Source organism: Sphaerodactylus townsendi, linkage group LG05 (genome assembly GCF_021028975.2).
Source record: "Sphaerodactylus townsendi isolate TG3544 linkage group LG05, MPM_Stown_v2.3, whole genome shotgun sequence".
NCBI lineage: Eukaryota > Metazoa > Chordata > Lepidosauria > Squamata > Sphaerodactylidae > Sphaerodactylus > Sphaerodactylus townsendi.
The window spans coordinates 18,023,785-18,051,684 of NC_059429.1; the positions used below are offsets into that span (position 1 = coordinate 18,023,785).

Below are 27,900 nucleotides of genomic sequence, written 5' to 3' on the forward strand. Positions count from 1 at the left end.
TTGCACAGCGACCTTATAGTTTACTCCAATTTCATGTTGTGTTTAATATATTATTATCTAGTGAATTGATGGCAACTAATTCCTATGGAAATGGTATTCAGTGGGCCTTGCCCTAAAAGGATACTCTCTTTTCGCTAATTAAACTTTTTCGTGATAAGAGAAGCCTGACAGTCGGTAAACGTCAACGCATGTCCATAGACAGTGGTGCTCTATGTCTTGAAAATGAGTGATTCCAGTCCTTATTCATAAACTGAAAGGTCTAGAACAGGGGTAGGGAACCTGCGGCTCTCCAGATGTTCAGGAACTACAATTCCCATCAGCCCCTGCCAGCAAGGCCAATTGGCCATGCTGACAGAGGCTGATGGGAATTGTAGTTCCTGAACATCTGGAGAGCCGCAGGTTCCCTACCCCTAGTCTAGAACAGGCAGGAATCCAGTCCTCACCTCGCTGCTTCTTTGTTGAGACTGAAGATCAACAACTCATTTCCAGTGTATCCAGTGGTGGGATTCAGCCGGTTCGCACCAGCAGAACCGGTTGCTAAAATGGTGCTTGTAAACAATCAGTTGTCAAATGATTTGAATCCCACCACTGAGTACATCCAATTCTTATTATGTTCTTCTCCACGATCTCTCAGTACATTCTGCTGAGCAACAACATACATAACATGAGAAGAAATGGACTCTCAAGCACTTCTCTGTTTATCCTGACTGGACCCCCAGATCATTGGAAGAACTTCACATCTGCCCCATGTCTCAGTTTATACCCCAAGGAGGTAGTCTCCACTTTGGTTAGGGGGATTAGCTGGAGACAGAGAAGGAAAGGGGATCATTGGAATCAATAACCTTTGTATCCTAGGATTGTCCTGGGTGAAAACTCTCAAATGAACTGGCAGATGTAGAATTAAAGCAGGAAACACATTTTAAGCAATGAACATATGCTCACATACAAAAGCTGACTAAGAGAAAAGGGAGGAAGTTGGATAGGGTTTCAGGAAAGGGTGACGGTTACCAGTCTTGAAGGGATGTTCAGGGAAAGCAGCGCTGAAGAGGAAAATGACCAGTGTTTCCAGGAGCAAAAGGAAACAGCGCACACCCAAGTGGGGGTACGTGTATGGATCCAGAATATACACACATACGAATGAGCAAAGTACCAATATTTATACCCTAACGTGGGTCCTGAGGCAGGATGAGGAAAGCCAGAGTAAAAGAATAGGTTGCTTTTCCAGGGTTCCAACTTAGGCCGTTTCCACATGGCCACAGTAAGGGTTGGGTCAGCGTACATGACGCCGACCCAACCCCTCAGGGACCGTTCGCACGAACGGTCCCAGAACCTCCCGGGACGACGGCGCTGTGCTGCGCCATCGTCAGGTCGACCTACCTGCTCTGTGGCCCTCTGGCACATCGCCGAGGCCAGGGGACACGCCCCCTGCCCTGCGTGACCGGTCCGGAGTTGCAGGGCAGAGGGGGCGTGTCCCCAGGCCTCGGCGACATGCCAGAGGGCCGCAGAGCAGGTAGGTGGACCGGACACGGGGGGAGGGAAGGCGCATTGGAAGCGAGGTAGGAAGTGAGGTAGGAAAACGGCGGCTTTGCGCTGCGAGGGCGGAGCGAGGGCAGCGCGGCTGCAAAGCAGCCGCACCCCCTATGCGAACAGCTCCCTGGGGATGGCGTTTTTGCCGTCCCCAGGGCGCCGTATTTGGCCCGTGCGGAAAGGGCCAAAAAGATACGAGAGCTTTATCAGGACCCAATAGAATGCCTAGGCCAGGGGTCTGCAACCTGCGGCTCTCCAGATGTTCATGGACTACAATTCCCATCAGCCCCTGTCAGCATGGTCAGTTGGATTAGATCATGAAGATTAGATCATGAAGCCAATTGGCCATGCTGGCAGGGGCTGATGGGATTTGTAGTCCATGAACATCTGGAGAGCCGCAGGTTGCAGACCCCTGGCCTAGACTATTCTCTTCAATACTCATTGATTTCTGGAATGGATACATATAGGGCACAGGTGTCAAACTCGCGGCCCTTCAGATGTTATGGACTACAGTCCCCATCATCCCCTGCCAGCATCATGCTGGCAGGGGATGATGGGAACTGTAGTTCATAACATCTGGAGGGCCTTGAGTTTGACAGCTATGATGTAGGGTAAGTAATTGGTTTTTTCCGCCTTTTTTATTATTATGGTTACTTTATTAAGATTTCATGAAAATACAGTTGGATAGGACATTACAGTGTTTTTTCCCCATTCATATTTCTTAATTACAAGATTAAAGTAGAAAAGAAAAAAGTGAAGAAAGAAAGAAAAACCAAAAAAAGAAGAAAAAGAAGAGAGAGAAAAAAATTACAATTCTAATTTCCGTCATTCGTTTTCTTGCAGTAGTATAATATGACTATTTAACACCTTTATAACTAACATTCTTTGGCTTCTATCTGTACATACTTTATTATGATCAAATAAGATTATTAACCAAACTACATGTTTTGGACAGCATATTTTTGTTCTAGATACTTAATCCATTTGTCCCACTGATTTTTTAATTTGTAAGTTTTTTCCAATGCTTCATTCCCTTGTATTTGAGCAATCTTTATTATCTGTAACATTTTCAAATGCCAATCAAATATAGCTGGAATATTTGAAGTTTTCCAGTTCTTTGCAAGCACTAGCCTAGCTGCTGTAGCTAGGTATTGAAATGTAAAACTCTTTTTCTTATCTATGATTTTGCTGCACATTCCCAACAAGTACAATTCGGGATTACGTTTTAACTATATATTAAGCATTCTTTGAACTTCTTTATGAATTTGTGTCCAAAACATTTTTATTCTTGAACAAGCCCACCATTGATGAAAAAGCGTACTGTTTGAAGATCCACATTTCCAGCATGAAACCGGATTCTTTGTAATGGGTAAGAAGAGAAGAAGAAGAAGAGTTTGGATTTATATCCCCCCTTTCTCTCCTGTTGGAGACTCAAAGGGGCTTACAATCTCCTTGCCCTTCCCCCATCACAACAAACGCCCTGTGAGGTGAGTGGGGCTGAGAGAGCTCCGAGAAGCTGTGACTAGCCCAAGGTCACCCAGCTGGCGTGTGTGGGAGTGCACAGGCTAATCTGAATTCCCCAGATAAGCCTCCACAGCTCAGGCGGCAGAGCTGGGAATCAAACCCGGTTCCTCCAGATTAGATACACGAGCTGTTAACCTCCTACGCCACTGCTGCTGGTAAGTAATGGTTCCTCCGAGTGCTGATTAGGGTGATACAATGGAGATTAGTTAGCCCCATTGTCCAGCTATGCACACTTTAGGGCCACGGGAAAAGTTCAGCTGTCAACCACCTTCTTGCTCAGGCTTGACACACAAGATAGATCCCAAAACTGTCTGAGAGGAATCCATTTTGTGGGGAACAGAGTTTTGTTCTGATGCCAGTCTTTGGTCCCCATGCCTTCTTGATGCCCCTTAGCAGGAGGAAGGGTCCGACTGCTTACAAAGGATGCCAACTACACTAGGGTCTGGGAAATCCAGGCTCAAATCCCTGTTCTGCTGTGGAAACTTGCTGGATAAATTTGGGGCAATCATATTCTCTTAGGGCCTTTCCCCACTCTCCCCTATCCCCCCTATGCCCCGCGCTGCTCTCAGCGCACGGCATCCCTGGCACACACACCAGCATCCCCATGACCCCGCGTTCTGTGCGGGGTCATCAAAAGGCGCTCTTGCAAGGGATGCCGCGCGCTGAGGGGGCGCAACAGCGGCAGCGTCGGGCCGGCTGCGCTGTCGCCGCCCCTGTCGTGGGGAGTGCCGGGGGACCCCGCGCTACTCTCCTCAAGTAGCATGGGGCTCAAGGTAAGTGGGGAAAAGCCCTTAGTCTAACTTATCTCACAGAGTTTATTTTATTTCTGCTATTTTATTAAATGTAATATCCAGCTTTTCCCAGCCTAACCGCCAGGCTCAGACCAGCTAACAAACCAAACTGTACCAATAAAACAATTCACACATTAAAAACAACATCCACGCACTACAATATTATCACAGGTGGCAATTTCTTCTTTAGATGGTGTAAAATGCCAATAAACTCTTATCCCACTTTAGTATACCGGATCAAGGAAGGGGAGGAGGAAGGGTGAATTTGGGAGGCCTGTAATGCTCAAAAGAAAACCATTGCTGGCCTCAACCAAAGGCCTGGTGCAGGGGTAGGGAACCTTTAACACTCAAAGAGCCATTTGGACCCGTTTTCCACAGGAAAAGAAAACACTTGGAGCCGCAAATAATTTTTGACATTTAAAATGAAGATAACACTGTATATATTGGGGTTTTTTTTACCTTTTACTCCGCTCATTCTGAGAAGCGCATGGATGCGCCCGCCCTGCTGCCTGCAGGGCGGGCAAGGATGAAGCCGGCGGCTCGGCCTTGCCAGCCGCCGGGAAAGCGCCTGCCCCGCTCCAATGGGGCGGGCAAGAGGGGAAGCCCGCGGCGTGGCCCAGCCGACCACGGTCAGTTGGTGTGCCCGTGCTGCTGCCTGCAGGGCGGGCAAGGATGGGGCCGGTGGCTCGGCTCGTGGAGCCGAAGTGCAAGGGCAGAAGAGCCGCATGCGGCTCTCGAGACACAGGTTCCCTACCCCTGGGAACATCTCTGGGGCCCGTTTCGCACACGCAGAATAAGTTGTAGATATGCAGTACGATAGAGTTACATCATAGAGCTTTGGATGAATATCGTTTCCATATAATGGAGTTGCTTCTAGTTTGCGGCATTGTTGACAATGACTCACTCTTGCCAGTGAGGCCCTACCCCATGGTAAGTCTTCCATAGGATTGCTGGATCCAGATTGGGAAACTACTGAAGATTTGGGGATGGAGCTTTGGGAAAACAGGACCTCAAGTGGGGTACAATTCCCCCCCAAGCATCTATTTTCTTCAGGGAAATTGATCTCTGTAGTCTGGAAAGGAGCTGTAATTCCAGGGTTTCCCCAGGGTCCACCTGGAGGCTGGAATCCCTAGTTGTCCACTTGTCATCTTTTGGCAGCCAGCCTTTTTTCCATCCATGCTGTTTTCCTAACCCAATAAAAGTTGTGGGAGTGCTCTTTGCCCAGATTGGTATGTGTAGAACCCTCAGCAGGGCAAATAGCGCTATTTGCCTTACTGAGGGTTTTGCACATACTAATGGGGTAAGAGTTTTCTTATCTGGGCAAAGAGCACTCACACAGCTGTTTCAGGTTGGGAAAGCAATGTGTTGGAGGGAAAGGAAGCCTGTTCTGCTTATATCCCATGGTGTCTACCCTATCTAAATTGGGCCCCATGTGCCTGGGGTCTCAGGGAGGAATTTGCAAATGTAAGTAGATTCAGAGGTGGGATCCAGCAGGTTCTCACCAGTTCCCGAGAGTGGGTTACTAATTATTTGTGTGTGCCGAGAGGGATCCGCTTTTCCGTTAGAAGTTCCATTAGGTCCAAAAATCATAAAGTCCTGTTGTTTCCTATGTGGCTGGTTAGCGAAGGTAGAAAACGGGGTAATTCTCCCTGTTGGGCTGTTTTAAAAACATGTTTTAGAAATATGGTAAAGTTCCTTGTTTAAGGAAAGTATATTTCTTTTGATTTCTAGAAACAAAATTAAGTATTTGAAAGTATTAAGTATTTGACAGGCAGTCAATTCGAGGAGAAGTGGTTGTTTCTGTTGGCAGTAGATGATAGGACTTGCTATAATGAGTTTAAATTATGGACAGAAAGATACCAGCTAGAAATTAGGAATTTTTTTACAGTAAGAGTTTTTTACAGTAACAGAGAAATTATTAATGCCCCGCCCCCAAAATGCCTGGCCACGCCCCCGTCGTGCCCCGCCCAGCCCCATTGGTGCTATGCCACTGTTTGAATCCCACCACCATGGGAACCTGTTACTAAAATTTTTGGATCCCACCACTGAGTAGATTACACAGACTGGACCTGGGCAGGGAGTTGTAATGTTTGGTTAGGCCTAAGATTCAGAGCAGTCTGCAATCTCTTCTTGTCATACCAAAGGTTTGACTCTGGTTCTCCTCTGTTGAAGCCCAGCATGTATTTAGCATACAGTTCCATCGTTGAAGAATGAAGTGTTGTTCAATCCAAACTGGAGAGACTACTTAAATGTTGTTATCAGTTCGAAGCATATTTTCCCCACCACTACCCCTGCCAAACTCTGGTCGTTAATTTTTAATTTACTAGATGCCTGCGCTGTTCTTGTCTAACTGCCTTTACCAAAGTGTCTTGCCCAGATGTGGTGGGAAAGGGTCCTTCTTTCTCCTAAACGGATGACTAGGAAGATGCATTCCTTGTAATCATTAATCTAAGCATACACAAAAGCTCTGTGGAAAAAATGCTTCAAATCTCCTGAGGGTACGTATAAATCAGGACTGGCTCGTAATATCTTTGTGCCCTCCGTGGAAGGCGTTGGTCTTCCCGGGGAAAGGGCATGGTTCTACTGTGTTGTTGTACACCCTGGTAGAATATAATTAATTCTGACCTCTTGGTTTGCCCTGCTTTCCCCTGATATTAAACTTGCCTAGGAATGTTATGTTTTTCAATAGTCTCTGTTTCTTCGGGGCAAACTTTCTGCTTTTATACTAAACCGTTGTGAAGTTTGCCTCCTGCTACTTGGTGATGCAATTAAGAGGGGAAGTGGCAATTTGGATCCATCTTAAGCCAATTCAGGACTCTGTTTTGGGTCCTTTCTGCACAAGTTTGTAAAATGTTTCCAGATTGTTTTCGATCCCCTGCCTTTACCGCACAGTTTGTCCACACTCACCTCCTTCAAATGGTTCAGGGCCACTGTGGGCCTTTCCCCACTTACCTTCTGCTGCGCGCTACTCTCCCCAAATAGCGCGGGGTCCCGTGGCACTCCCCACTACAGGGGCGGCGACAACGCAGCCGCCCCGAAGCTGCCGCTCTCGCGCCCCCTCCGCGCACGTCATTCCTGGCGCTCTTCAAAACGGTGCCTTTTGATGACCCCGGGGTTGTGGGGAAGCCTGGGCGCGTGCCAGAAATGACGTGCGCTGAGAGTAGCGTGCAGCTAAGGGGAAACAACCAAAGTGGGGAAACGGCCTGTAATTTTTTTGTTTGCTTATTTGTTGAAAGAATGCTTTGTTGAGCCTTTGTTTTTTTACTTTTGGGTCTGACCCACACAAAACAGCAAAAACCCTGATGAAATGACAAAAATGAAGAGGCAAGGGGGGAAAGTGTGTTGCGAGGGGTGTGAAAAAATGGCAGAACAGGTGCCGAGCAGAGAGTTGGGCGATGGCACAGGGTCGTTGAAAACTGCCTGACTCTTTGGTGGGAAAGAAAAAAACATTTCTAGTGTGATCACACTGCAAGGGATAGCCATCTTGGAAAAATTTCAGTGGAAAACATTGTGCTAAAGGGTTTTCAGAAAGAATGGATTAAAAGGTAGAGAATGAGGGGAAATGAAGTTCAGGAGTCCTAGGATAGGCTGACCAGACATCCTGCTTTTGGCGGGACAGTCCCGCCTTAAAACAACTTGTCCCGCATCCCGCGGGTTTTTTCAAGTGTCCCGGTTTTTGGAAGGCTGCCGCACTGCCTTCTGGGGCGCAAGGCAGTGCGGCAGCCTCCCGCGCGCAGCCGCAGGAGCACACGGCCTTCTGGGGCGCTCCCATTTCCCGCCCTGTGACAGGGTGGGAAACGGAAGCGCCCCAGAAGGCAGTGCGCTCCTGCGGCCGCACGCGCACGTGCGCACGTGGCCACCTGCCTGTCCCGCTTCACAAAGTTGACCATCTGGTCACCTTATCCTAGGACAAAACATTTCATTACAGGTCTGGAAACCTTATAGACAGTGATGGGATTCAAATAATTTAACAACTGGTTCCGGTGGTGGGAATTAAAATAGTTTAACATTAAACATGGTTAACATTAAAATAATTTAACAATAATTTAACAACTGGTTGTTTACAAACGCCATTTTAACAACCGGTTCTGCCAAAGTGGTGTGAACCGGCTGAATCCCACCAGTGTTTATAAGTGACCTGTAGGTCTGAAAGGTCTCTGGATTAAACGAGAAGAGCTTTAACGTGGTGAATGGCGATTGAAGGATGCAATCCTCACAGGAACATAAAACTGCAAGGATTGTCATGCCCTTATATAAAGCCGTGGTGCGACCGCACTTGGAGTACTGTGTTCAGTTCTGGTCGCCACATCTCAAAAAGGATATTGAAGAGATAGAAAAAGTGCAGAGAAGGGCAACGAGGATGATTGAAGGATTGGAGCACCTTCCTTATGAGGAGAGGCTGCAGCGTTTGGGACTCTTTAGTTTGGAGAGGAGACGTCTGAGGGGGGATATGATTGAAGTCTATAAAATTATGCATGGGGTAGAAAATGTTGACATTTTCTCTCTTTCTCACAATACTAGAACCAGGGGGCATACATTGAAAATGCTGGGGGGAAGAATTAGGACTAATAAAAGGAAACACTTCTTCACGCAACGTGTGATTGGTGTTTGGAATATGCTGCCACCGGAGTTGGTGATGGCCACTAACCTGGATAGCTTTAAAAAGGGCTTGGACAGATTAATGGAGGAGAAGTCGATCTATGGCTACCAATCTTGATTCTCCTTGATCTCAGATTGCAAATGCCTTAGCAGACCAGGTGCTCAGGAGCAGTAGCAGCAGAAGGTCATTGCTTTCACATCCTGCACGTGAGCTCCCAAAGGCACCTGGTGGGCCACTGCGAGTAGCAGAGTGCTGGACTAGATGGACTCTGGTCTGATCCAGCAGGCTAGTTCTTATGTTCTTATGTTCTTAACATGTGCACAAGTACACAGGATGACTCTATGATTAACTCCTTTTTTTCTTTTTTCCCTTGCTTTCAGAAAAGTTAGACGACACTGGCTGTAAATGAACAATAGTTTTTAAAGATAATTTAAGGGTGTGTGATTGAGCTATCATTGGTTGTAATATGCGCGCTCACATTACAGGCAAATTGTACCTTCCTAGTTAAATAATTTCTGCAGGTTTGGAAACCATTTTAATAACCTACCAAAACTATTTGACCAGTGATGTATGTGTAGTGCAGGCAGTGATGGCTCTAGACTTGTCATGTGCCTGTGCTCCAGTGTTGGTAGCAGTATGGATTGTTGTCATGCTTGTTTTTAATAAAAAAGAATCAATTAATAGGGGAGTGATCAGATCTCTCACTAAAGCATTGATCCCCCATTCTCTGACTCAGTTTTACAGGCCGGCAGGGGAAAAAAATGAAAGTAGCTGGTCAGCATTGCATGGCATTTCCAGCACAAAACCAGAAGTGATGTCATCGTGGCAGGGAAACACTCTAGCATTCATCAAAAACTCTATGGTTTGAGTGTTGGATTAAATCCTAGAGCATTATCCCAGTGTGATGATGTACACTGATTTTGTACTGACAATAATGTTGTAGAATGTACTGACAATAATGTAAGCACAATGACTAAGAAGAACACCATAAAGTAATGAAACCATGAGTAGGGACATAGAAGAATACCATGAATACGGACATAGAAGAATGTATATGCGACAATATCTTCATTCTCTCTCTCTCTCTCTCTCTCTTTTGCATAATCCACTTTACAGTCTTGGGACCTTTCAGCAGTGGTGAATGGAGAGTTTAAACTTTTGTATATGTTTTATGGTTGGTCTAGCAGTTAAAACCTCACAGATCGTGACAGTTTGCACTCTTGACCAAAAAATGGATATAAATTTATCCCAGGACAGATATGCAGGAAAGGTTAGGAGCAAGAGCACAAGCCACAACATTCTCAACTCAACCTGATTCTGCTGAGAGTACATTTTACAAACAGGCAGCTAGGTTGGCTCCTTTTGTTGAGGGGTTTGTTAAGCATTAGCGAAAGAATGCCATGGTCCGGCCTGCACGGTATGAAACCTAATTCCTCCCCTTTCTGGAGCCATGGCATGGGGTGTTTAATTTTTCTCTCTCGGTAGGGCTGCAGGCCCTCCGGTACTCCAGCCAAAAAACACTCATATTTTAGCAGACTTAGCCCCAGCCTGGTTGCCAGGCAGCGAAGGGAAACCTTGTCTTCCATGGGGGGTTGGGGGGGGGGGAAAGGCTAAGCAAGAAAGGGATTGTTCTAACAACACTGAAAAAAAACCCCTCCCCAAGACTTCTTGTTTGGCAACAATGATATTTTATTTATTTACAAAAAGAAAACACCATTCAGATGAAAAGGCTCGCCCAGGATAAGCCGCCTGGACCCTGAATCTCAAAAGTTTGCTCCAAGTATCAAGACAAATTCAAGGCTATTTCTCCCTTGAGCTGGTCTCATGTGCTCGGTAAGGGACCGTTTTCTGTTACTGTTCTTTCATTCTATTAAAAAAACCCCAACCTTTTCCAGACATTCTATACCCTCCCCCCATTTTGGAGTAGGCCACGATCACACCTGGGCAATCCAGGTCAGGGCTCTTTCTCAGCTTATCTTTTAATATACAGTGGAACCTCAGTTTCCATCGGTAATCCGTCCAAAAACAATTGGCGAAATCCGAAACCGACGAAACTGAGGCGCTGATTCCCATAGGAAATTTCCATAGGAACATAGCAGCGATCTATGCCAACGAAAGCGGTGAAGCAACCAACGAAAATCGAGACAAAACGTTTATGGAAAAAACGGACGAAAACTGAAACCGACGATAACCTGTCAACGAAAACTGAGGTTCCACTGTATAGTGACTACATGTATAGTAGGGAAGCTGGGCATTTTCCCACTTACCTTCTGCCCCGCGCTACTGTAGGCAAGTAGCGCGGGGTCCCCCGGCACTCCCCACTACAGGGGCGGTGACAACGCAGCTGCCCTGACGCTGCCACAGTCGCGCCCCCTCAGCGCGTGTCATTCCTGGCACTCTTCCAAACAGCGCCTTTGGATGGGGAAGCCCGGGCGCACGCCAGAAATGACACGTGCTGAGAGCAGCGCGGGGCATACAGGGGTCGTGGCAAGTGGGGAAACACCCGCTGATACACACTTTCAAAGAAGAAGGGAAAAAGCATTCCCTGTCTGGTGTTAGATGGTTCTTCTTTTTAAAAAATTCTATCACTTCTTTGCAGGACCCGATCTCCCTACATTATAGCAATAGCTATGGCTCATTCCGCACACGCAGAATAATGCACTTTCAAACTGCTTCCAGTGCTCTTTGAAGCTGTGCGGAATAGCAAAATCCACTTGCAAACAGTTGTGAAAGCGGTTTGAAAACGCATTATTTTGCATGTGCGGAAGGGGCCTATGTTTCACTGGGACAACTATCCTATGAAATAAGTGAAGCTGAAAAAACCTGTGTGACCCCAGCTTATCTAGCAGGCTTCATGCTGGACTTGGAATTTGAATCTGACTCTTCTGGACCTTAGTCCGGCACTCTAGTTTCCCAAAGTTTGATTTGTTGTGAATCAAAATTTGTTACCACTCCTTGCAAGAGAAAGGAAGAAATGGCTTTCCTTTCTCATGCAGCGAAAGTACCAGTAGTACAGCTGGGCTGAGAAAGTATACTGCAAAATATTTTAACATTTTAACCACCCCACAGTATAACAAAACCCTCATCTCTTTTTGATTTCCGTCCATCTTGTATTAAGTCATGGAATCCCTGACTCTCTGTGGCTTGCGCCGGAAGGATTCTGAAAATCATTATTCAAACATAATGTGCTTGGCTAGCACGGAAACAGACAACAGTCCGGAAACCCGTGTCAGTCACACTTTCCTCTGTTCTGACATCTCTGAAAAATGCTGTCCATTATGAGAACTCTTCGCCAGTTCTTCAAATCCCATCTAGTTTTTCAGGACCATTCCTTGCATCAGCTTCACCGTGAAAGCTCTGGGAAAAGGAAAACAAACCAATGGGGAAAACTAACTTTCGATCCAAGGCAGAGATAGACCAGTCTAAACTTATTGACTTCAGCGGCCTTCTAGATTGAAGATTGCCCTTTGTGGAAACTTATTGGGTGATTTGGGGGGTCTGTCTTTTTTGCTGACAGCCTTATCTACCTCACAGGGTGGTTGACGTGAGGATATAATGGATGGATTCTGCAATGCACAAATATAACGTCTTTGGGGTGTTATAAAAAGCGTTTTGAGGAAGAACTTTGCACGGCTCTCTTCCCCAAAATGAGTCCAGCCTGTTATATTCCTCTCAACCTGGGTTTTTCAAAAATCACAAGACTAGCAATCCTTTCCCCACAACCCAGGTTAAAGATGATTCCTGCCTGCTGAGTGAACACTAGCAGGCGGGAAATGCTTTATTTCTCCTGTCCAAACCTCTTTCGTTTCTTCTGCTCGCACCTTCCATTTTGTGTGCTGCGGTAGATTCCCCAGGGAGATTCCCAGTGAAGGTCTCCTCTACTTGCAGCTGTAAAAAGCAGATATTTAACTGTAAAAAGCAGATAAATAAAGTTTGTTTTGCCTAGCAATCCTGCGCACGTGTCATTTTCCCTTGTTTTGTTTTGAGGGGGATGTTTGCAAAGCTATGGTGACACAAGTAGAGAAGCTGCAATATATGCATACTTGTTATGCCATAGCTTCGCAGACATCCCCCTCAGAACAATAACTAAAAGAAAAAAACAATGTGCAGAGGATTGCTGTGCAAAACAATGGCCGCTTCCGCACGGAGGCGGAAGTGGCCGGATTGGCGTAGTCGACACCGACCCGACGCCGCTGGGTCCGTTCGCATGAATGGTCCCAGAAAGAACCGGGAAGACAGCACCGCTGGGCACCGTCGCCCGGTGGACTTATCATTCCTGCGGCCATCCGGAACGTCGCCAGGGCCTGGGGACACGCTTCCCCTGCCCTGTGCACCTGCTTCAGCGTCTCCAAGCCGGCATTTCCCAACAACCTTGCTCCCCGAGCGAGGTTGGGAAATGCCGGCTTCGCAGCAGCTGCGCCCCCTGTACGAGTGGCTCCCTGGGGACGACGTTTTTGCCATCCCCAGGGCGCCATAAAACGCCCGTGCGGAAAGGGCCAAACTTTATTCATCTACTTTTTACAGAGAAATAGCAAATGGATGAGTTTCAAGCAGAGGAAACCTCCATGGGGAATCTCTGCAGAGAATCTGTTGCAGCACACAAAATAGCAGGTGCCACTGTGAAACTGACAAGAGCTCCATGCAGCAAGTGGGGGAAAAGATCTGTTTTGGCTGGCAACACTTGTGCTGTGGGAACACACAATGCCAAAATGGATCTTTTTGTAATGTTCTAAACACGTTATATTTATGCTGTGCAGAATCCTCCACAGAGAAGGGGAGAACAATGTCATAAGCCCATTATGGGTCCCCATTAGGGAGAAAAGTATGTCCACATGACTAAAGAAATACATATATTTTTTAGAAATGTTATGCAAAGTTTAATCACAGCCTAGGGATATGGTAACATCAGATGGGCTGGCTGATGTCTCAGCCTTATGAAATATGTGAACGCAGTTGATGAATGTTCAGCACCCAGGCCTTGGGGTGATGTGTGGAGAAGTGATATGATCTTTATGTACGTGAACTATTTGAAATGGCTATCTTGGCATCCAGAATCGAAAAACCCCTGGCTGCGTGGAAAGAATACACGGGGTTGGCTTGGCGTTCCCACCGCTGTTGTAGCTGGATCTTTGCAGGGCTTTGAAAAATAGAGCTCTTGGTCACAACAGCAAGTGTTTGCAATTAGCTTCAGCAGAGGGTGGGTTTTGTTTTCTGCGTCTTTTAGGCTGAGCAAAGAGTCAAATATCTGGCATAGTGCAATCTCCAGTGTGGCGTTAGCTCATCTTATGCAAACCACAGGCTTGTTAGAGGAGGAATGGTGAATCACAAAATCAGCAAAGGATTGTCTCATCCATCAGAGGGGTCGAGAGTGTTCACAGGTCTTCTGTTACCAGGCTGCTCAGTGGAATGTCTGTCTCAAGATCTGACCTCCTCCTCTGCCACCCCTGGCTGGAACTGCAAGATTATCTTTTCTTCCCCCCGGCTTTGAAGGGCATATAGGATCCAACCACAGACTATAGCAGAGGAGTGAAACTGAGACCATCTACTCAGTTCTTCTGGTACAGATAGTCTTCTCCCAAACTTGTGGTTGCCAGCCTCCAGGTGGGGTCTGGAGATTTCCTGAAATTACAACTGATCTCCAGAAAAGTGATCAGGTCTCCTGGATAAAATGACTGCTTTGGAAGGTGGAGTCTATAGAATTATAGCTACTTAGCACCCTCCTCAAGCCCTCCCCTCCCCAGCAGTGGTGTACCGCCCTTTGGGCAAAGTGGGCAGTTGCCCAAGGTGCAGAAATGTTAAGTCACGTGGGTGTGCCTGATTTCTAAGCCCCGCCCACTCTGGCTAAGCCCTGCCCACTCTGTATGGTGGCCCACAAGCCATCAGAGGCAGAGCAGGAAGACGGGGAGCTCTGCCTCCGGTGAACTTGGGCTGCTGGGGCCGTCCAGGAAGGGTGAGTGCCGCAGCCGGGCTGCTCCTCCCATGGGGAGGCATCGAACTCAGGTTTTGCCCAGGGCACCAGTTTGCCTAGGTACGCCACTGCTCCCCAGGCACCAAGCCCCAAATCTCCAGGAATTTCTGAATTCAGAGTTGGCAACATTACCAGTTTCCTAGCCTTTCAAGGGAGGCAATTTTTGCTGCCCCCCCCCCATAGCAAATTAATGTATGCTGCTTCTATGCTGTCTCGAGTGGAAGGTACCCTATCCTCTGGGAGCAGTACTTAGATGGCATTTTGGGCTCTAGTGTGTTGGCGAAACCAGGGAATCCACACTGCATGGGCAGAGTGGAAATTTTAGGTGGGATCCAAGCCCGGTGTTCCTCAAAATAGATGAGTCCATGAAGCTATTTCTTCAGACCACAAGCACTGTGGGGTTGCCGACCTCCAGTTGGGGCCTGGAGGTTTGGAATTACAGCCCAGATCTCTGGAGAAAATGGCAACTTTGGAGGTAGGGTTGCAAGGCCCCCACAAGGGGTGGGGGTCCCCTGCTTTGGACCCTTCCTTCTGGCACTGTTACTTCCAAATGTGACATCATCTCATCGCTGTAGATGATGGAGATGCTCTGGTATTTGGGCAAAGCTCTAAGGAAAAAGCAGTTTCTACCATAGAGTTTTTGCTCAAACACCAGAGCATCATTCCCATAATTGGCAAGGTGATGACATCACTTCTGGAAATGATGTCATTGCACTGGTCTCATTTTAAGCCTGGTAAGACTCCCTTCCCCCTTGATACCCAAGAAGGAGCTGGCAACCCTATTTGGGGGGTGGTCTCCATGGCTTAACCACTCTACTATGGTTCCATTTCTCCCTTAACCCCACCCTCCCCAGGATCCAGCCCCCCAAACCTCCAGGATTTCTCCAATCAAGAGATGGCAACCCTAAAATGGTTTCATGCTTCACTATGGGGAAAAATCATTGCACAAACAATTAGTATGGGGTCGTTTCTGCACGGTCCAAGTATCCCGGGTTGATCAAGGGAAATATCCTGGTTTGGCCAAGAAGTTCGCATGATTCCTGGTCCTAAAGTGGGTTTGCATTGCAATACTTCCCCCCCCATGCCAGGATTTTCAAAAATTGCCAATTTGGCGTTTCTTTTCAAAAATCCCACAATGAACACACTACCGTGCAAACACCACGGGAGCAGAACCAGTTTATTTTTCCCACCCAGCCACCTGATCTCCCCGCTCTGCTGCTCGCCCCCTGATCTCCCCACCTGACGTCATCTCAGTTTTCAACTCTGCTGAGCTGCCCCAAGCATGTTTTCTGCTGGTGGTATCGACCGGGTGCCATTTCACCTGGGTTAATCAGGAGTGGAGTCCCCAAATATCCCAGTTTTCTTTTCTGTACATGTAGTGGTTGCTTGGAGTGCATAGCTAGGGAGATGTACAATTTGGGCCGAATGTTAGTGGGCATATTATTGGGGGGGGGGATCTCTCTTTTTCCACAAAAATATGAGAACGTGAGTGGGAATGTGATGTGATGCTGTGCCCTGTTGTCTTTTGCTGCCACTTGCTGCGTCAGGCCCATCCAGAACTGAAAAAAGGAGGGGCTTCATTTTCCCATGTTGCTCCAAAACAACAGCTAATCAGAATGAGGGACACTGGTGATGTTTGCACATGCGCGGATACGCTTGTAGTGTAAATACAAAAGATGTGAAATAAACTGCAGTATTTCCTCCCGATCTTCACTTGATTCCTTCACAGAAACTGGCAGCGATGTGAAGGGAGAAACCGGGATAAAATAGACACGGATTACAAGATACCCACTGTAACCCGGTATAATTGTGCCATGCAGAAATGGCCTAAGGTTACTAAACCTGGATCCTCTGGTTGGTTGGCCATTCAGTCAGTTGCCAGAGGTTATGTGTGTGCTGTGAAAGTTAGACATTAAGCCCGGTTGCTGAAAATCTTTGGGATAAAGTGCAAGTCAGCGGCCATTCCCACTTTTGCACAAGCTCAAGCCATGTAGCTCCCTGTACATGCTCTAGCAACAGAACATACAGTTCTACCTCAACACACTTTCACATTCTGCTGCAGGTCAGGTTGTAAGGTGAACATGCATGGTTCCTGCCCTGCTGCCCTGCCAGGCACTGAGGCAGGCTGGCAGCGAGGCTTGCCAACTCTGGCTTGAGAAATTCCTAGATATTTGGGAGGGTGGAATATGGCAAGGGGAGGGAGCTCAGTTAGGATGTGATGTCATAGGGTTCCACTCTACAAAGGTGTCATTTCCTCAAGGGGAACTGATCTCTGTAGTCTGGAGACCAGTTGTCAACCCTAACTAAACAAAACAGTAAAAGGAGCTTACTGTCAACCATGGCTTAACTGAGTACTACGCTTCCAATCTCGCCTTAACCTCAGCCCTTTTGCCCAGCAGACTCTTTGCGGTGAAGTGCAGCAGCTGCTTGGAAGCCATCGCCCCCAGTGAGTTCGTCATGCGAGCCCTGAAGAGTGTGTACCACGTGGGCTGCTTCTGCTGTTGTGTCTGCGAGAGGCAGCTCCAGAAGGGGGATGAATTTGTCCTAAAGGAGGGGCAGCTCTTGTGCAAGAGTGACTTCGAGAAGGAGCGCGAACTGCTCAGCCTTGTGAGCCCGGCTGCATCAGATTCTGGTAAGGTGGCGGGATGGCATTTCTTTGTGCCCCACCGTTGCTAGGGATGGACTGACGATTTAACTTACCAGAAAAGTGTCTGGTGGGCCATCGCCCTAGGCAGGGGTCTGCAACCTGTGGCTCTCCAGATGTTCATGGAGTACAATTCCCATCAGCCAATTGGCCATTCACCAATTGGTCATGCTGGCAGGGGCTGATGGGATTTGTAGTCCATGAACATCTGGAGAGCCACAGGTTGCAGGCCCCTGCCCTAGAGCAGTGGTTCCCACACTTTTTTTCACTCGTGTACCCTTCGGCAACCCATTTTCCTAAAATTGTACCCCCATTATGCAATTTTTTTCATGTACCTCCAAATACTCTGGCACATACCCCTAGGGCAGGGGTCTGCAACCTGTGGCTCTCCAGATGCTCATGGACTACAATTTGAACATCTGGAGAGCCGCAGGTTGCAGACCCCTGCCCTAGGGTGTGCAAACCCCTGGTTGTGAACCACTGCCCTAGAGGACCATGGGAAGGTCAGAGCAAGAAAGCCAAGATCCCACCCACCCCCCACCCCTGAGTTTTATAATTGCCACAAGAGCCACAATTCAGTCTTGGCCAGTGGTGCCAGTAATGAATGATGGTGATACAGGTGAAGCCAATAATATAAAGCCTCCCACTGTGGTGAGAAGCCTCAGCTAGCACCAGAGGTGGGATTGAGCAGGTTCTCACAGGTTCCCGAGAGTAGGTTACTAATTATTTGTGTATGCCAAGAGGGGGTTACTAATTGGTGATTTTGCCACGTGATTTTTGCCTTAGTTATGCTCCTCCTCCGCTCCTCAGCAGTAGCGCGCAGAACTTGAAGCAGTCTAGCAGGAGGTGCACCGGCGTGCGTGGCAGCCTGCGCCTGCGTGCATTCGTTTCCCGCCCAAGGACCGGCACAGCGGCTGCGTCCTTGCCACAGCCCCGCCTAGCAATGCCCCGCCCCTGTCGTGCCCGCCCCCGCCCCCGTCGTGCCCCGCCCAGCCCCATTGGTGCTTCGCCACTGTTTGGATCCCACCACCATGGGAACCTGTTACTAAAATGTTTGGATCCCACCACTGGCTAGCACCCATCCAGGATTCTGTTTTTAAAAATGTCAGCATCCTGTACACTACTGTGGTCTTTTCCACAGAACACAAGTTTAACATATTGAGGACATCATAAAAAGCATTCAGGGGAGGATATCTCTCCCTCTCTAACACATTTTCATGCAGTTTTATTTTCCTGGTGGGCAGGGAGGACTGCAGCGGAGGGGAATAGAGGCAGAGACCCAGGTTTTGGCCCTCAAATGTAGGACGCCCACCTGCCCTGCAGGGAATTGAAGGCCCTCACATCGTTTCCCCAATAGAAATCTGCCCCTTTCTACTGCTGCTAGTGCCTTTTGGGAAAAAGTTGGGCACCCCACATTGTAAAACAGGGGAAAATACTATTTTAAAATGAAACTGGAATATATGGACCAAAACAGCACATGGTCGAATCAGGTAGCAACCTATCTCTGCCTAGTATTCCAGTGTATCGTAATTCATCTAGCATCTTCCTGTGGGAAGAAAGGTGGAAAACAACAAATGCAGGGAAATCTGGCCAGGGAAATCTGCCGGCTCTGAAGAAATGTGCTGGAAGAAATAGAACATAGCAGGGTAAGGTGATGTCTTGATCATCTTACCTGCTTGTTCCATTTTTGGCAATTCTGCAGTAGGGATGATTGTGAAGTCCTATTAGACTAGGCTGACCAGACATCCCACTTTTGGCGGGACAGTCCCGCCTTCAAACTATTTGTCCTGCGTCCCGCGGGTTTTTTAATTTGTCCCGATTTTTGGGAGGCTGCCGCACTGCCTTCTGGGGTGCAAGGCAGTGTGGCAGCCTCCCACACGCGGGGCCGCAGGAGCACGGCTTTCTGGGGCTTGCTGTTTCCCGCCCTGTGACAGGGCGGGAAATGGCAAGCCCCAGAAGGCAGTGCGCTCCTGCAACAGTGTGCTCCTGCGGCTGCACACGTATGCGCGTGCGTGGGCGGCCGCCTACCCTGTCTCGGTTCACAAAGGTGACCATCTGGTCACCTTATATTAGACCGGACTGAACTGGGCCTTGCTGTCCCATCCAGCAGAGAGGTGTTGGAGCACAACCCATGCTTAAGTAATGCTGTGGCTCTTCCATGTGAGATTTCCCTCCCCCTTCCCTCAATGTCTGGGGAAATCATAGGGACCAGGGTTTTTTTTGGGGGGGGGGCTTTTTTTAGGTTCTGCAGGTGCAGATATGTGCAATTCAGGCACCATGGGGAAGAACACCTGAAGGCCAAGAAAATGCAAATAAAGGACTGCTAATTACAAAATTATAAAAATATATGTAATATATGTTAAAGGCCCATAATACCCTTCAATACAAATATTCGCTTACATTTACACAACATAAATTTTCGACCAGGTACATTTTGGCCAAATGGCCTCCCCTAGTGGTTAAAATGAAAACATCTAACAGACTAGAAATAACATTTATTATAACCTTTGTGACTCAGATGAATTAATTTGCAAAAAAATGATTTCAAATGGTCCCTGGGCACCCAAAATTCGAATCTTTAATAAGAAATTGATAGATGTACCAAATTGTTGAAGGAAAGATGAAATATGTCTGCTTGGTCATACCAATTGCAAGTCCGGAGCAAGTAGTATATAATGAAGTCTTCATATTTTTGTGCGAATCTTCTTGCAAGTGACATCATAACAAAACTGTCTAAGCAAGAGCTGCAGAACATCGCTGACTAGATCAAAATCAGCAAAATGCTGCCATCTACTGGGAAAATAGCTTGTCTTGTGGCACCCCAAGGAAAATGATCAGACGTGCAAGAAAAAGGGAAACCTTTTTGACGGAAATAAAAATGTTGCTCTGTCAAACAGGGGCCCCTTCTGCACATGCAAAATAATGCATTTTCAAACCACTTCCACAACTGTTTGCAAGTGGATTTTGCTATTCCGCACAGCTTCAAAGAGCACTGAAAGCAGTTTGAAAGTGCATTATTCTTCATGTGCGGAATGAGCCAGAGATTTCCAGACAGAGAAGAAGACTAGGTTGTAATCCAAGTGGAACTCTGAGTCCATTGAAGTCAATGGGTTTACCTTTGCTTTGGACTGTTTTGTAAAACTGTCTCCAGTGACTGAATTGAACCCCAAGGAGGTTCTTGCTTTAACTACATTTGTTTGTATCTTATCAGTCCTTTTTAAAGGGAAAAAAATCTGTTGGTCCTTTTCATTAAACTCACAAGACTTATAATCGTGCAGTTGACTTACGTTGGAAAGGCATGAGGTCCCAGATGTGTGGGACAATAAAATCCTTTATCTGAGCATGGGGACATGCCAGCTGACGGAGGAACCTGTACAGAAAACTTCTTTATGGAATTCTCAGTCATCAATACAAATGCCTTGTTGTTCTCAGTGGCAATGAATGCAAAACGGAGACAATGTGGATGTAGCCCACACTGCAACCAGACCGCACAAATTTCACGGGGAACGATCCTGATTTGCTAGAAAATGTCCATCTGGACAAATGACAATTAAAAAAAAATTAATGAACAACTAACGACTACAAGCAACATCAGACTTTATTTATTTATTTATTTAATTTATATACCGCCCGATCCCCGAAGGGCTCCGGGCGGTGAACAACACTATCTAAACATCAGACAGGAGCAATCATACAAAATATAAATATATAGGCTCCATCCCATAAAATAATTTAAAACTCATAAAACAGCGAATAACAGTAATACATAAGTAAACAAGTAAACAAGAGGGGTCCAACCCCAATTTAAAACCTACCCCCAGAAGGGGGGACGGCAGGGCCCCTCAATATGAGGGGGTCCTGATATAACTGCACCAAGGCACGGAGCACCAAGGGGGTCCTGATATAACTGCACCAAGGCACTTTCTCCGATGATATTTTATCAGGCTGGGAGATTGCGACATATTCTTATCTCACCGGCCTCTCTCCCCAAAGCCCTCTTTGAAAATAGAAGAGGCCAGGGAGTGTAATAGAAACTTAGGGACACTTTATGAGAAAATTAAGATAAAGAGCCGAGCACGGGAAGCCATATGTTGGTCATAAGCCGCAAAGCCCCCCGTTCAATGACTCCCTTCCAAGAACCCAAGCCTAAGTAAACAAGCGAGCTGTGAAAGGGGAACTTCCCAATTAAAAGTGTACTAACATCTCTCCATCCCCTAATACCCTGCAGCCAAAGAATTCCTTCATTTTCATGCTTGAAACTGGTTCTCCATCTTTATCTCCCCCCCCCCTCCGTTGAGCATTGGGGTTGTGCCAAGGTCACTCCTGACAATGTAAACTGCCCGTAGGCCTTTCCCGTGTGACATCAGGAGGAGTCTTAAAGATTAATTAATTCCTACACTGTTCCTGGTAGGCTTGAAAGGCCGAGTTAATTAAAAGTACAGCTACGTTAAAGCAGAATCAACTTCCCATCATTCCAAGGGATTTGGTGAGCAGGTGTTCACAGTGGTGGGGGGGACTATGTTCCACATTTCATTCACAGGGCAGGATTCCCCCGTCCTGCTGCGCGTTAACTTTTTTCCTCTTTTCAATGGTTTCAAATACTTCCCTATTTCATTCTTCCATGTATCCAGATTGGGAAATGTTTTATCACACTGAATAAAAGAGCTGGAAGCAGGGAGAACATCCAGAAACAATGAAATGCTTCCAAAAACAATGAAATGCTTGCACATGCAAGATTGGGGGTGTACAGTTATTCCTTCCACATCACGACTTTCCCCATCACGCTTTTGAAATACCACAGAGAGGAGGAGAAAAGAAAGAATAAAACATGCCAGTCTGACTGGCATCCAGTTTCACCCTTGGCCTTCAGGAAAGAAGTAGTTGAAAAGGGGGAAAGCGTTCCACTAGAAACAGAAGAACCAGCAGTTAGTTAAACGACTAACACCAGAAGGGACCTTAGAGGGATGATAGTGTAAGAGGAGTGTGGTAATCATCAACAACACTGGACACCAATTTTAGCTGGTGTACAAGGTTAAAAAAAACCCTCACCCAGATACGTTCTTATGCTTTCTAGTTCAAATTGCATAAAATAAGAAAGAGGGCGTTTTAAACTGTCCCAGGCTGCAACTTTTCATGAAACGTTTATACATCTTTTCAGGTAAAAGTGATGATGAGGAGAACCTGGGCAAAATGGGAATAGGAGCCAGGAAAGCATCTGAGGAGAACAAGGACCAGAAGAGGCCCAAGCGACCCCGGACCATCCTCACAACGCAACAGCGCAGGGCATTCAAAGCGTCATTTGAGGTGTCCTCCAAGCCATGTAGGAAGGTATAAATATATATGGGCATCATGAACATTTCAACTGCTAGAGACCTCATTGAATCATCGAGCCACACAGGAACCCATATTTTGGAAATCCAAGATATTGTGATCAGAAACTGCATCTTTGGCTGATTAGGGGGGGGGGGCTCCAGGGGCTTCAGGTGCACCGGGTGCACACTGGGAGCCGAAGTGCAGCAGGGCAAGATTTCTTGTCCTGACGTACATGCTCCCTGCCGCACACCAGGAGAGGAAGTACATCGGGGCAAGATTTCTTGTCCAAACATAATTCCTTTTGCCCCACTTGTACTTCTCACTTTCTCCGCGGAAAGTGAGAATACTTCTAGCAATTTTTTTGCACTCGAGTGGGGCAAGAGCTGACTGTGGGTAATCAGCCTTTGAGTTTCTATAACCCAGACTTCCCCTGTTTGGTATCAAATGGGACCAATCAACCATGGACTGTGGCAGATAAAAGAATTGACAAGACAGACAGAAGTGACCTTGGCACTCTTCTTATCACACCTTAAAGATCCCCAGTTGGTTTTTCCCATTTTGATAGTCAAAAGCATAGAAGCTTTTTGAGGGTGTGGAAATCTGTTGTAAAATTATACCTCGTAACACTAAATAGATTTGGATTGTAACTTTAAGCTACATATTGTCGAAGGCTTTCAGGGCCGGAAGCACTGGGGGGTTGTGTGGTTTCCGGGCTGTATGGCCACGCTCTATTAGCATTTTCTCCTGACGTTTCACCTGCATCTGTGGCTGGCATCTTCAGAGGATCCTCTGAAGATGCCAGCCGCAGATGCAGGTGAAGCGTGAGGAAAAATGCTACTAGAACATGGCCATACACTCTGGAAACCACACAACACCCTTTGTTTAAGCTGTCCTGTAAAAGTAGCTGAATTACAATTACTACATAATTTTAACTACTAGTTAATAACAGTGTGATAAAGTAATTGGATAGACAGAGGTACGTAACATATGGGCACATAGCATCAGGTAGATGTTATGTGGACAGCTGTTCAGATTTGAGATAGTTCTGATTTGGGAAGATAGGAACTTTTTCAAGGCCTTCCACAATTTGATCACATTGAGACTAGAGCAGTGTTTCCCAACCTTTTCGAAGTCAGGGTACCCTTGACCTCATTCTTCATATCTCACGGTACCCCTGCCACCACCCCCCACCTTCCCCTTCCATTGCCCCTGCTTGCCACAGCCCCACCTTCCCCTCCCAGGGTGAAGGGAAGCACTGGGGGGTGGCGGCTGCTGACCTTGTGGCAGGCCCTGTCCCATGGGCCAGCTCCATGTCCTTGCTGGCGCCGGTGGGAGACACCACAAAAATGAGGGGGCGCGGTAGTGTTGCTGCGGTACCCTTGGGACATGCTCACGGCACCCCAGGGTACCACGGAACCCTGGTTGAGAATGGCTGGACTAGAGTGTTAGAGTCAAGCTTTCTTGTTGTTGCATGATTGGCATTTAAATGAAGATTTCAGTTTGATGGTAATAAATTATTTAAAGATTATTTGATAACAAGAGGAGAATGCATCAGGATTTTCTGAGGCAGAGAAATCTCTCCCCTCCACTAATCATTGCTTCCTCTTCCTTTCCTGGTCTTTCCCCTCATGTCCAGCCTTCCAATTTCCCGTTTTAACCCCTTCCCCAACTCTGCTCCTGGACATAAAACTGACATTGATTTTGGAGGCTATAGAAATTCATGCTGATTTCCCCATGGACTGAAGATTTGTTTTTAAACTCCAGATGTGAAAATGAAGGGAAAATCTGCTCCTGTTCTGAGAAGGGTGTGTTGCGGTGTGTGTGTGTGTGTGTGTGTTGTTTTGGGTACATGTGGTCATTTCTTAAAATATCAGCTTGCTGCTTTTTCCGGATGCCAACAAAATTAAGTGCCAAAATTTTTTGCTGAATTTTGTAATTCAACAATTTTTTTAAAATTCAAAACGATGTAGTTTTGTTAGTATAAATTATCCAGTTCAGAACTTTTTGACGTATTAAATGTTTAAGTGCAAACTTAGAAATGTAAAAGATCAGTATGACAAACTGGAGTTTAAAAACTTCACTACCACACAGGCGTTTTCATCAAACAGCTAGTTCATGTGGCTGAGAAATTTTGCACTGAGATTTCTATTGGTCACCCATTGAGTGCTATCAATACTCAGAACTTCAATTGTGGTAACGATGCTGGATTGTGGTTCTGCAGGTGTATTGGAAGCGCTGGCTAACTTTTTGTGCTCTGTCATCAGCAAACGGTTATAACTGTACTGGAGATTGTATCATTACACTGAGGTTGCCATTGTTGCTGGTATATTGCTGCTGTTGTTTTAATTATGCCATTAGAGGTTATTATTATTATTATACTCAGAACCTGCAGTTGACAGCTAGGTCTCTCATAAGCCTTAAAAATTGGGGGGGAAATTAAACATTACTATATACCTTTCAAATACTTGCCTCAAAGTTCATAGGGGAGATAAACATTCAATTTTTATCATTCACAATTTCTTCAGCAGTGACTATTTTGCTGAGGATTTTGTTTCTGAAGGAATACCAGTGTCTGTTGTTCTGACATTTAATGAAGGTGAGAGAAACCTTAGCAGCGGAGACGGGGCTGAGTGTCCGAGTTGTACAGGTCTGGTTCCAGAATCAAAGAGCTAAGGTAACCTTTCTCTTTAAACAATTTACTGTCTTATTACGGAAGCTTTTAGGATGGAGGTGGGGGATATGTGCAGTAGGACCTGAGTCTGGATCTGATTCAAGCTCTGGAATACACATTTCGCCACCATGCAAAAAGAAAGTGCCTAACGTATGTCCAAGGCTATCAAATTCCAGTATCAGCTTTTGTTATCATTCAAAATGCTCGAATTCCTGCCAGTTTGGTTCACTTCCTGTTCACCAGTGCTGTTCAGGAAGCCAGCTAATTTAATTTCTATTCACTGCTTGCAGCCATCAGAAGCCCACTCTCAGCTGATGAGAGATCAGCAGGGAGTCAGCTACTGATCTACTGATGGTGAATGTATGTAATCAGCCAAGTACTGGGAGAGGGGGATCAGGAGCTGACTCCCAGCTGATTATAGGAATCATCTACAAATTGGGTTCTTCTAATATTCCATATTGGAAACTCTACTGGATTCCCGACTTTTTTAGGTGCAGTAAGTTTAGGGGGAGAGGAGGCGATCAGAAACCCTCCTTATTTTCCTTCTCCTCTCCGTTTTGCAGTGTGGAGCTCCTAAGCATTATTTGTGGGGCTGTGCAGAGAATCGATTTATTTCTTTTCTCTCTTTTGCAATTCAGAGATTTAAAACATTGCATCTGTCTCCACCCAGCTTGATAGGGGAGGAAAAGAAACCAGCTCTATCACACCTCCCTTTTGCAAGACAGAAATCAAAAGAATCACTGCAGTCCCTTTTAAGTTTGAAGGAGATGGAAGGAAAAAATGAGACTTTTTCTCCTCTGCTTTTTGTAACCTGACAGTGTATGTGTGAATAAGAACTTGACTCTCAGTTGATCTTTCATCAGATGTAAATTGGCTTCCGAGCAACAGACAGCTGCAAACTTGATGGGCAGCTGTTCAAATTGCTCAATATAATCAGAGATTATCCCTGTTCAGCTCACAGTCTGATCTTGGGTGTCAAACAGGGTAAGTTGAACTTGTGGCAACCCTTCCCATTATGCAAGCATATTCCTGAAACGTAACTCTGGGTGGAGACGTTCTCATTGACTTGCATCTACTAGAGAATTGCCACACTCACAAGGAGAAGGAATTTTTGTCAGTTCTCCCCTTGTTAGGTTTTTACAAGTACACGATTCATTCAGTCAAGCAAGAGTTAAGTGTTGAGTATGTAGATAGAATACTGAAGTCATTTACCTGGAATCACATGAGTTTCTGGAAAGATCTCCCATTTATTCTTGAAGAAAAAAAAGGGGAGGAGACACACATATAGACTGCACAGATATTCAGACTGAGCATTTGCATAGATAGAGTTTGCTGTTCCTATATTTAGTGTAAATTCATTTGTCTAGTACAGTTCTACAAAACAAATCTCTGCCCTATTATTTGCTCTGCTAATTTATTGCTAAAAAAGTATACTCAGACCTATTGGATCTCAAGCACCTTCTGTTGGTAGAAACAAATACATGTTGACTTTTATTAATGCAGCAAGTCGATTTGCCCATGTGTATTTTCTTAAATCAAAAGCTCAAGTATTTAATAAGTTCAAAGCAGTGGTGGGATCCAAAAATTTTAGTAACAGGTTCCCATGGTGGTGGGATTCAAACTGTGGCGTAGCGCCAATGGGGCTGGGCGGGACACGAAGGGGGCGTGGCCGGGTATTCCGGGGTGGGGCATTCCTGGGCAGGGCTGTGGCAAGGACGCAGCCACTGCGCCGATCCTTGGGCGGGAAACGAATGCACGCAGGCGCCGGCTGCCATGCACGCTGGTGCACCTCCTGCCAGACTGCTTCAAGTTCTGCGCGCTATTGCTGAGAGGAGGGGCGTAACTAAGGCAAAAATCACGTGGCAAAATCACCAATTAGTAACCCCCTCTTGGCACACACAAATAATTAGTAACCTACTCTCAGGAACCTGTGAGAACCTACTGGATCCCCCCTCTGGTTCAAAGCTTAATATGTTCAAAGCTTAAAAACAAGTATGGAAGAGCACCAGAAATTTTATTCTCCGATATTGGGCTACAGAGTCATGGATCCATAGGATATCATATCCTATGATATCCAGATATGCAATGGTACATACATGGATGAAAGAAGCATTCTTTGTGCTTCAAAACGAGTTGACTCCACAAAAGAAAGCAGACGTGATACTGAAGAAGTCTCAGTTACAGAGTGGATTACAGCACTGCCTGCCTGTACTGCATCCCAACAAGAGACTTCCAAACCAGAAGAGGAAGAAGATAGAGCCAAAACACAGAAAGAGAAATTGTAGTAATGGAGGTCAGAAAGGAGGTCAGAAAGAAGTACAAGAGTGGGGCACCAGATACACCTACCACTCCAGTACCCAAAAGCTGGGTGAAATGTAAAGTTGCCTCCCCCTGAAAAAGAAAAATGGATGATGGCAGTAAAAGAATTAGACTCTTTACATGAGAAAATGATAGTAGACATACTGACAAAACCACTTACCAAGATGAAATTTGAGAATCTCCATCATAAATAATACCTGGTCGGCTTCAGAGGCTGACGCTTGAGAAGTAGTTTGTTTGGATTTTATAAGTTCCTGCTTCATTCAGTCGAGCAAGAGTTAACTGTTCAGTATGTAGATAGAATACTGAAGTCACATGCCTGGAATCAAATGAGCTTCTGGAAAGCTCTTTCCTTTCTTCTTCCATCAAAAGAGAAGAGGCAGACACACAGGCCATTTCCGCACAGCCATGCTGGGGGTACATGACGTCAACCCAACCCCCCCGGGACTGTTCGCACGAATGGTCCCGGTAACGAACAGGAAGATGGCGCCGTGGGGTGCCATCGTCCGATTGACCTACCTTCTCTGCGACTGTCCAGCGCAT

The 27,900-nt window shown here is 46.4% G+C and overlaps 1 protein-coding gene across 2 annotated transcripts in view; it reads left to right on the top strand.

Annotated features, from left to right (window-relative positions):
• The window catches only part of LMX1A (LIM homeobox transcription factor 1 alpha), an 85,253-nt gene that overhangs the window by 49,440 nt on the left and 7,913 nt on the right, over positions 1–27,900 (top strand). The window contains exons 3-5 of one of the 2 annotated variants that reach the window (XM_048495821.1): positions 16,810–17,042; positions 22,213–22,382; positions 24,964–25,041. In XM_048495821.1, the coding sequence (XP_048351778.1) occupies positions 16,810–17,042; positions 22,213–22,382; positions 24,964–25,041 (481 nt within the window). The remainder of the gene's footprint in view (positions 1–16,809; positions 17,043–22,212; positions 22,383–24,963; positions 25,042–27,900) is intronic. The other variant, XM_048495822.1, reaches the window with a different exon arrangement.